Genomic DNA, 10,911 nt, shown 5'->3' on the forward strand with positions numbered 1-10,911 from the left:
AGCTTGGCAATGTAGTCTTGGGTAGTGAAAGAAAAAATTTAGTTGTGGGCACATGAGGAACATTTGTGCTCAGTGTAATGATTGGCTGGTGGAGGTGTGTGCTGCACTGGGGTGGTTCCTAGTGAATGTCCTCTTACAGAACAAAATAATCCATTGGGATAATATAGGAACAGGAGTACAAAATAGTCCGAGGGATTGATAGGCTTAAGTAATAAATTTGAAGGCTGAAGACAACTGAAGGATGCAAAAAAACTTGAGGGATTTTTGAAAGCTCTGAGAATTAAGCTGTATTGTGAAAATTTGTAAAGTTGAGCAAAAGAATGAATGTAGAGGAAAAGAAATTTAGGGCCAAACAGTTTATGGATGTGTTGAGTGAAATTCTTTGCTCTGAAAGTTGTAGCAGTAGAGAAGCTTTGTGGAATCCTTAATTTGTGTTCATTCAAGGAGCAAAATGATTTCCAACTTTTCTTTACATTTTATTTGTTTAAGTCGTCCTCCCTTTGTGCGGAGAAAATGGGCCTTGGCATGTGAGACTGAAAGGGAGAGTTTGAGGCATCACATGTCCTCTCTTCCCAGGGACATCTTTCTCCTCAAGGGTGTTTGATGCCAACTCGGGCAGCACTGGCCTGGCTGCGGCACTCCTGGATGGCCCGCAGCTGCCCCCCGGCCCCCCACAGCGACCCCCACTCACCCGCCCCACCAGCTACTCCACCGGGGAACAGCACCACCTACGGGAGAAAGCCAGAAGTGAGTAGGAAGTGAATTTGTAACATGGTGATTAGTTATCATCATACAGACTCACATTCAAAACAAGGACAAAGGATGGATGTAGAAATATTGGTGACATATGCCTGTTAGTGTTAGCCACTCCATAAGAATTAGATACATATGTTCCTCCGAAGACCAGTGTGAATTTTAAAACTTGCCTGTGCAGGAAGGCACTGGTCATGTAGAAACTGGTTTGTGGGAATGCATACTTTGTTAGTTTACAACAATAGAAATTCATGAGTTATGCTACTACTAGGCAAATTCATCAGTCATCCCATTAAGGCACAGTGAATGTAGTGCATGGTACATTTTAGTATCCCTCATACTTTGACAGTGACTAGTTGATAAGAATTTCTGCAATGTTAAGAAAGAAAACTGTCCCTTCCCTCAGTGTGCACTATCCATTTTATCACTCAGCAATGATGTGATAATACTTGTGGAGAGTAGCATTTTAGCTTCAAGCCACCATTAAGAAACTATTGCATTCACTGGAATACTTACCATTTGTAGCTAACTCTGCCGCCCCTTTATAAGTTGTGACACATTGACACCTCAGGAATTATTTAACTGACTGAAGGTTCACACGACTCTCTTCATTATTCAAACAATAGCAATAAGTGGGAAGGGTCAGAGTAAGTATGCAGGTGCTATATATTGACCGCTGGCGACACACAGGGGTGCGTCAGATGCTGGGGGGCAAGCGTCACCACTCCACAGGTACTAAAGGGCCCCCCCTCACTCCACCCCAAGAAAAGAGCAACAATAACATAAGCCACGAGGAGTGTCACTCGTGCCAGGCGCTGGACAGGTGTTAGTATTGGTGGCATGTGACTTACTTGCTTTGTACAGGTTCTAGAGTGCGTATGAAGATGCGAGTTTGTGTGCACACGTGCGCGCGCATGTGTGTGTGTGTGTGTGTGTGTGTGTCTGTGTGTGTGTGTGTGTGTGTGTGTGTGTGTGTGTGTGTGTGCGCGCGCATGTGCGTATGTGTTTGTGTGCATCAAGTTTGCAGCTTCTACTCACTGGTTTTTCAGAGTTCTCGCATGTTGACTAGGAGCGAGAATTATGCCATGCTGACATGATGGTTCTTCTTTATTAATGTATTCATCACCTAACTGTTTTTCCTCACACTGGTGGCATCATAATGTTTTGAGGTGTGGATGTGAGAAGTGTGCCTGACCCCACATGATGGTATCCTTGAAGCACATTTCGTAACACATTACAGTTTTACTTTTTTGGACATGCATATGATACTGGAGTGACAGCAACCTATCCAGAGACCCAATACAAGTAATAATTTCCCAAACATGACCAAAACAGCTGTGGTTATGTTTTATGCCCCTTTTATAACCTGCTTCCATTTTCACCTCACCAACAAAGTGTTTTCTCTCCATTTTATCTTAGCATTATCTTTTGGAATATAATAGAGTTGGCAGATAGTTCTCATTTATTACTGTTTTTTTTGTTTTGTTGCTACTATTCTTATGCTGAGATGTCTGTGCTTCCAAGCATTAAAAAATATAATTATTATTACTAACATTACTTTATCTCCCTTAAGGTGTGTTACTGATGGATCACATGAATAGTAATGAAGACACTGGATCATCTCCTCGAGGGAACAAGAAGCTCTCCTTCAAGAACACCCGCAAGTCCTCATCCTCGGTAGCCTCAGCTGGGGTTACCACCGCCGCCACCACCCCACCGGAAAGCCCCATGCCACCCCCCAGGAGGCCCAAGGACAGCAGCGCACAACACACAGCTCAGAGGAATAAGTAACAGTGCGCCTGGGCGGTGTGCACGTGTGGGTTCCCCTTTGGCACGTATCACACAGACACTAAGAGGTGCTGGTGAGGTACTGGTGAGGCTCTGCTGGGTTTCTGGTGGAATTCTGGTGCTCTGGGAGGGTTCATTCATGGTGACTGCAACATTTTCACCAAGAACATTAATCTGTGGAGTATTTAGGGAATTCTGTAGCAAACTCAGATGAATGTCCAGAAAGTGGCATGCTCATCAAGCCATGTATTTAGACACCAAAAATATCATTGTGGAATATTTATAAATCTTATAGGAAACTCAATTTCTAGATTATCCAAAGGTGGCGTCAGAGTCCAAGAGCCTGTGGTGAAGGTCGGTCTTACTGCCAGGAAATGCAATACAATTTATTTCCCACCTATTTGTGTATATATACTTATATACACAAATATTGTGTGTATATAATATATACACACACATATATATATATCTTGGTTTGCTTGTGATAATAATTATCCCCATCACAGACATGCATCAGACATCACAGTGTTAAGGAAGCAGACTCAAGCTCCCATGGCTCAGACTAGCTGTAGTGTGACGCAGTATGAAAGACTCATTCCTCCTCTGCCTCAGCATGTAGTGGCCAAAATCTGCTGGACACACTTATGATATTCTACACGCTGATGTTATGCTGCCATTTGCCAAGCCAATAACTAAAGCCTATAGTGACAGATGAGACAGATGGGGTTAGTGGTAGAGAAATTGCAGGATAAAACAGTGGGACCTTCTAATCTTGAAGAAATCTGTCACTGAAACATGTGATGAGGTGAACTGCTATTTCATTCTGTTTTACTCTGTACCACTAATTCTGTCTAAAGCATATAACATCAAGTTGCTATATTAACTTGAGGTAGTCACTCTTCTCTCCTTGTGGTAGGGATAAGCATGCAACTATAAGGTCCACATTCTCAAGTGCTTCATTGTCTTATCTTGACTATTTTTAATAGGGTGTAATGGAAATTAGCATCAGTTTTCAGGTGTTTTTGGTGATTCTAGTGATAGTTTAGCAAAAATTCAGGATCATGGAAAAATGTCATGGGAAAATGTCATGACTAATCCTCTCTGCAGCCTTTGAAATTAGTCCCGATTAGAGCTTGAGAGGATTAAGAATGTGGACCTCACTGTCTTGGTCGGGTAGTATTACTCTATGCAATACTGAAGGAGTCTGCGAGGTGCATCAGTACACCAATCAGTTCTAATGCCTTTGTGATTCTAGGTGAGGATGAGCAGAGTTTTGCTTATGTACATACCTAAAGTTATTGCTATACCACTACATACATGCATCATTATATGGAGGACACTTTAAAACTCTCAGTAAGAAAGGTGTTATTGTACACATAGCTTATTTACAGTCTTGTACATGCTTCCATAACATAGTAACTTAAGTGTACCTTGCATGGACAAGTGAGGAAGGATGTAACAAGCCTAGAAAATTCAATCACAGTAGGAAGAGGGAGTTGCAAGGGTGTCTGGAGGCTTGTATTAAGGTGTCCCTCAATAGTTTCCTTTGAGGGCACAGACTCATAGGCCGTTCCATGCTTACCTTTCATGAACAGGTGAGGGGGAATGAAGCAAGCCCAGCTATATCACAGAAAAGACTAAGAAAGGGAGTTGCAAGGATCCCTGGAGGCTGAAACTGAGGTGTCCATTATGTTATTTTTTAAGAGGGCACAAAATCATAGGTTTTTACATGCCCACCTTTCATGAAGAGGTGAGGAAGAATGAAACCTCCATAGAAAATTAAATCACAACAACAGGAAAGATTAAGGGAGTTGCAAGGATCCCTGAAACTGAGGTGTCCCTTAAGACCATTTCCTCAGAAGGCACAAAATCTGTCGTTGTTCCTTCACAAAGTCTCAAAAATGTAAATTGCTCTTGCTGTGAAGTCTTGCTCGGCATGTGCAGAGACCCACATGTTAATAGGATGCCTTATGTACTTTCTCACTGTGGATGAATCGCGTTATTAATCTAAGTTGCATGAGAGACTTGGGTTCTCCTGTATCTCTTAACACAGACCGTACCTTTAAGTGTGTTTTGCTAAGACTCAACATCTGTGTAGCTTGTATTTTGCACAGTGTTTTCTGTACCAATGAGAGGCCTCAGAGTGAAGGGGTCAGTTCCCATATAAGTATATAAGCCTTTCATCTCTGTTTGTATATATATATATATATATATATATATATATATATATATATATATATATATATATATATATATATATATATATATATATATTGTATATATATGTATATACATACATACATACATACATACTATATAATATTAACTGATTTTTACACTACATTACAAATTCTCCCAAAATGAAGAGTGTATTATGAGATACTTTTGACATAGATTCTCAGCTTTCCTTACCTCCTCCTCCTCCTCCTCCTCCTCCTCCTCCTCCTCCTCCTCCTCCTCCTCCTCCTCCTCCTCCTGATGTTCCCAAATCTTAGAGCACAAAGTTTGATGCGTGAAGACTCTCAAATAGCACAACTGTAATCTGTCGTCATCTTTTCAGTAGGTGCATCTTGTTGCTTCACAAATAATCGCATTCTGCCAGCCAACTCAGTCAAGCCACTTCTGGTAATCACATATGTTTGTGTGCATGTCAGTCTTTCTGTCTGTTTGTATGCGGTAAAAACAGGTACACATTCGGTAGTACTTCAGCATCACTCGGTAAAGTTTGTAAACATAGTTCAATCCAACCAAAGACTTGCTGCCATGATTGGAATGTGTGGGTGAGGGAAGACTTAGGATGAAGTAGAAGCATTTTATGTCTTACACTTCAGCTGTTGCCTTCTTCAGTATGTGGCTGAAATGTTAGTGAAAAACAGTACTCTTGGTTCATCCCTTGCTTCTTTCACCACCACCTCCCACTCACATGTCTTACACAACTTGCTGCAGTGTGGGATGCATTTGATCTGCTTCAAGTACTGCTGTCAGTCAGTCCTCTCAAGCTACAGTAGTGAGGCTTAATTAACCTTCTGAGAGATACAAGTATTCCATAGATACAGTTTGCACAGATGGTGGCTGCAGGTTTAGTCTCAGATCAGTTTGTGTATGTGCAACTAATTGTGTTGTGTATAGACCAAGGGTGTTGTGGATTATGCTCCTCAGATCTTGAAAATATGATTATGTTTTCTATTACTTTATATATTTTTGTTAATTTTTGTTATAGTTTTATTAAGTAGTGAGATCATAATATATATATATATATATATATATATATATATATATATATATATATATATATATATATATATATATATATATATATATATACCAGAATTATTAATTTAAGTGAGGTGGTTTAATTTTTCTAGGAATTTAGTAATATAAACATAGTGGAGAGCGGTCCGGAGGCTGGCGTCCCTTTGTTGCGGCAGGTTCTGTAGCTCTTTGAAGCGAATGATTGGCTAATGCCCAGGTTGTTGTGTAGTTCAGCACCAGGGTCTCTTATTTGTTGATCCCCAGCCCTGTGGTCGAAGAGGGAGCATCATTTTAGGCCAATTGAGTTACCTGATTTGATAGAACCACGTGAAGATCAGCCAACCCAGATATTTTTAGGTGAGGTTAGATTACACTACCTAATGTGATGTAGCTCATACCTTAGAGGTTCCAGATTTAATCTTGGCAGGACAAAATGGAAGGGCAGTTGCTACATAGCCTTGTGTTTGTCACCTAGCAGTCCTTAGGTACTGATTATATCTTGAATATTGTGCCCTTTCTTGTACATCTTCCTCCACAATACTCGTGTGGTGCCAGTAGATGGAGAGAGTCACCTCTGTGAGGATAGTTTCTGCTTACATGGGGAATCTAAAAGGTGTTTATAAATGTAAACCTTCATTAGGCTCCTTCCTGTGAGCGTGTCATTGTCCTTGGCCCTGCAAGCCCCTAGCCTAACCTAACACAGCACCTTGGAGGTGTCTGGCTTGGCTGAGCTCATGTGATCCAATAGTTATGTTATAATGAGTTTATAGTTGTACTTAGATTGCAGAAACTATTAGACACAAGTAGATGAGGTTGATGGTGCATGTGTTCTCAGTATTTTAAGTTAATTTTAAGTATTTATTTTACTTAACACTAGATTAATTACTGGTGGTTATTTCTAAGCAGTTTTATGGGGATGATTAAAATCTTATATTAAGTAATACGTTGATTTACCGTAGCTTTAATATTATTTAAATTAAAACTAATGAATCACCTGGTAGTGACGTCATGCAGCACGTAGCAGTGCTGCCGCCGGCCAGCCGTGCAGCACAGCCTGGAGTTACCACCACACAACAACAGCTTTAAGTCCCTCTGACAGCATGTACCAGTCAGATGTGGTATTGTTGCACCATTACACTCATCTCACTATGGCAGACAAAACTATACTGTTCTAATAAGTAGCATTGTGTAATATCCACCTGTTAATCTCTCTGAAACACCTCTCTCCCAACAGGAGAGCCTCCACCTCTCCCTGTCCCAACACTCCTTTCTTGCCTCTGCTAACATCTGTTTTTACTTATGGATTAAGTTATTCCATTGCATCTTCTAAGTGGTTTTTCTCTCCTATATGGATTTTCACTCACTCACATTTGATTTTTCTTCATGCTCTCATTGTATCATTGTCATATACATTACTATTAATACTGTTTATTGTTATTTCAACTAATTTAACTGCCATGTACAACCTCATACCTTATAGTGGTGATAACAACATACATAGCAATGAAGTATGCAATGTTACTTGCCAGAAAAATGTGTGTAATTTTGTGTGCCAGAAAGAGACTGAGTGTAATGTTGTAATATTACCTGACACCTGTTGATATGTTTTGTTTTTATAGATGTGTCACTTGTAGTTAGACACACAATGATCTGCTTGTCATGTGGACACTAAGTACATCTATTCACTTGTTATATGACCACAGAATATTTTCCCTTCTTTTCTGTGTCCCTCTGATGTTACCATTGATCTGATGGAGTACAAGATGGAGTGCTGTGTGAAAGTCTAGCATAACCCTGATGGTCCAGCTTTGGGTCCCCAGAATGTGTCATGCAAGGCTTGGAATCAGGCTGCCATTTGTATTTGTTCACCTTAGAAACAGAAGAGCATAAGTTTTGTTGTGGTGAAATGTTTGGCCTTACAAATATACAAACATTTTCAAATTATTCAGGTCCAAAAAAAATCTCAGTAAAAGTTTATTGAAGAAATGCAGAGGATGGAATTAACATTTTTTTGAAGCAGAAATTAGCACAAATTGCTGGATGAAAAAATTGTAAACTACCATGTGTTGAGATTGTATAACAAAGGACAGACTCTTGTTTGGAGTTAACTTGTGAGAAGCATTCATTAATTCATCACACCATGAGGATAGACTCAAGTTTGTGATTATCATGGTGGGTGACTGTGACAATTCATCATTGCGTGTTTGGTTTAAGCCTGTACATGTGGAAGCCTCTTATGCAGTTTCATCTCTTAAGGAGTTTAGTGTGATCTGCTTCTGCTCCCTTATTGCCATGTCTTGCTAGTTTCACCCCAGGACTTAGGACGGAGGTCTTGTGCACATCCTCAATATTCTGTGATACTATTCCTTCCTTGGGCAATGCATGTCTTGAGCTGCTGCTAGTCCAGTCTGATTACCTATTTTATTTATTTTTTCTCATTTCCTGGTGTGTATTTCCATGGAAGTTCATAGGACTGTATTCTTAAATGATTGTCATCTTATCTCAACTACTTTCAACAGACTGTAATGGAAGTTTTGGTGGTTCTGATGATCATGCATCATCAATAGAAAGAAAACATAAGAACCTGACAAATCATCCCTGTGGCCTTTGAAAATAGTTGTGATGGGAGAACAAAGCATTTAAGAATATGAGCCAAGGTCCCATCACTACTCAGGGCGAGGTGAACTTTTGAGAGCAACATTGGTTCTCAGTAACACTTGAAGCTGCTCATGGAAGGAAAGGTTCTTGGTAGGTTCTTTCTGTGCCCTCAGCTCAACACTTTGTTGTCTCCTGGCTCTGTGTTTTCTGAGGGGAAGGGAGACTTGTACTTATGTTATTCATTATGTGCTGTATAGGAGTCTTTTACACTGGTATGAGAAGATATAATGTGATTTTAAGCCATCCCCATGAATAGCTTACTCCTCCCATGCCCAAATGAGGAATATGTGTGATATCAGAGTTATTTTCTCAACAAAATAATTAGGTGACTGAATTTTATAGTTAGGTTTACCTGAAGATCATCCATTCTAGCTTCTCTGGGATAGGTTAGGTTAACTTACATTTAGTTAGGTTAGTTAAGTTAGGTTGGATTACCTAATCTAATTAAACCATACTTATCCTGATATAGCCTTACATAATCTAATTTAATATTACCCTAGCTAATTTTGGGTTAGTTTAGGTTAAGCTAGGTTACTGAATCTAATCTCACCAAACTTATCTTTACCTAACCTAACATTACCATAACATTAATTGGGGTAACATTTAAGTTAGATAATTTTAGGCTGGGGTGTCAAATCTATCTAACTGAACCTAACCTAACCTAACACACAAGATCATAATGACATGCTAAAACTCCTTATCTGGAAATGGGTAAGGTAAAAAGTTCATGGCCAGAACTTGCAAATACGAGTACATTACAAATTCTCACACCACCACTGAAAGATGCCTTGTTTCACGCTCCGGTCGTATATTACCCATTTTATTCTTACGGATTAGTGTTGTTAGAAGTTTGTACATTATCAAGTATACGTTAACTATTCAAGTACAGCCTTGTTGGAGACGCTAACGATACACACATGATATATTCTTTACTGCCACTAGTTATTCATGCAGTCAAGGAGAAATAAGCACCATAGAAAATAAAAAAAAAAATAAAGATAGAGAAAAAAACAATAATCTCTGAACTTGCAAAATGTAAACAGTGGTCAGAGTATTCATCACATTTAGCAGAGTTTAAGGTTACAAGATTACCGAATATACTCATAATTTAAAGAGAGAGAGAGAGATAGAGAGAAAGAGAGAGAGAGAAAAAAGAGAAAATAAAATAGTGTTGATTGTTATTTGAGCAGGATTGGTGTGTCTGTTTCATTTTATTACCTCAGTTATCATTAATTCAAACCTCCATGTTCTTTATATTTAATTACTAAAAGGTGACGGTGATTGTATATATGTAATGTGCCGCAGTGTGGTGGTTCCTACATAATTGTGGATCATCTGGACTTATTATTATTATTATTATTATTATTATTATTATTATTATTATTATTATTATTATTATTATTGTTGTTGTTGTTGTTGTTACTTTCTGATGTCTCAGCAAAGGTTCAAATCCCAGTGGCTATTGTAACATTATTATTATTATTATTATTATTATTATTATTATTATTATTACAGGTGCAAAGATGACATACCCTTGGTTGAGGTTTGCAATTGAACACCTTTTTTTTCCCAGAAATAATTATGAACAATCAGGCATGAAAAAATATATGTGCACTTTCACAACTTAAATATCTTTCTTGTATCTTCATAAATTTCAGTCATACACAATTTTGGCTTTGCAAGAAAATTCACCTTCATTTTTTATTTTAAGAATTTCATCCACACGTCAGTTCAGTATTACAAGAGAAACAAACCGTCATTACATCTTTATAATTTAAACTATATGTTCATTAAATCTCCATAATTTCAAGCTTACATTGTCCTGGCTGCATCACAGTCATGTCTCAGCCAGCTGGAGTGAAGGAGGACCAGTGAGAGAGTTGCTCAGAGGACACAGTTGTCTGAATAAGTAATCTCACCTCTTCTTTAGCTCAGTGCATGAAACAGTCTGTATTGGACACTGCTGCATAAGTCTTTTTCACCCTTTCATTCTCTTCATAGGACATTATATATATATATATATATATATATATATATATATATATATATATATATATATATATATATATATATATATATATATATATATATATATATATATATATATATATATATATATATATATATATATATATATATATATATATATATATATATATATATATATATATATATTTTTTTTTTTTTTTTTTTTTTTTTTTAGGATTTTTACTGTCTGATGCAGAGGTATGTCTGTACCTGAAGTGTTCATTCAAGCCACAGACATAGGTACCTTGTTAGTTACAGAAAAAATTGCAAGTGAAAAAGTGAAATATTTGGTGCTAAAATAATGAGAAGCAGCTTGCTGGTGTTGTTATTGTTATTTATTATTATTATTATTATTATTATTATTATTATTATTATTATTATTATTGAGTTCTGTTCAGACCATGATATAATTCCGGTGAGTGGAGTTGACCT

At 38.0% G+C, this 10,911-nt stretch overlaps 1 protein-coding gene across 2 annotated transcripts in view; it reads left to right on the plus strand.

Annotated features, from left to right (window-relative positions):
* Positions 1-10,153, plus strand: part of LOC135091655 (ral GTPase-activating protein subunit alpha-2-like) — a 34,357-nt gene extending 24,204 nt beyond the window's left edge. For both annotated transcript variants that reach the window (XM_063989469.1, XM_063989470.1), the window contains 2 exons: positions 577-747; positions 2,327-10,153. In XM_063989469.1, the coding sequence (XP_063845539.1) occupies positions 577-747; positions 2,327-2,544 (389 nt within the window). In that variant the 3' untranslated portion in view covers positions 2,545-10,153. The remainder of the gene's footprint in view (positions 1-576; positions 748-2,326) is intronic.
* Positions 10,154-10,911: the final 758 nt, after the last annotated feature.

Source organism: Scylla paramamosain, chromosome 38 (genome assembly GCF_035594125.1).
Source record: "Scylla paramamosain isolate STU-SP2022 chromosome 38, ASM3559412v1, whole genome shotgun sequence".
Lineage (NCBI taxonomy): Eukaryota > Metazoa > Arthropoda > Malacostraca > Decapoda > Portunidae > Scylla > Scylla paramamosain.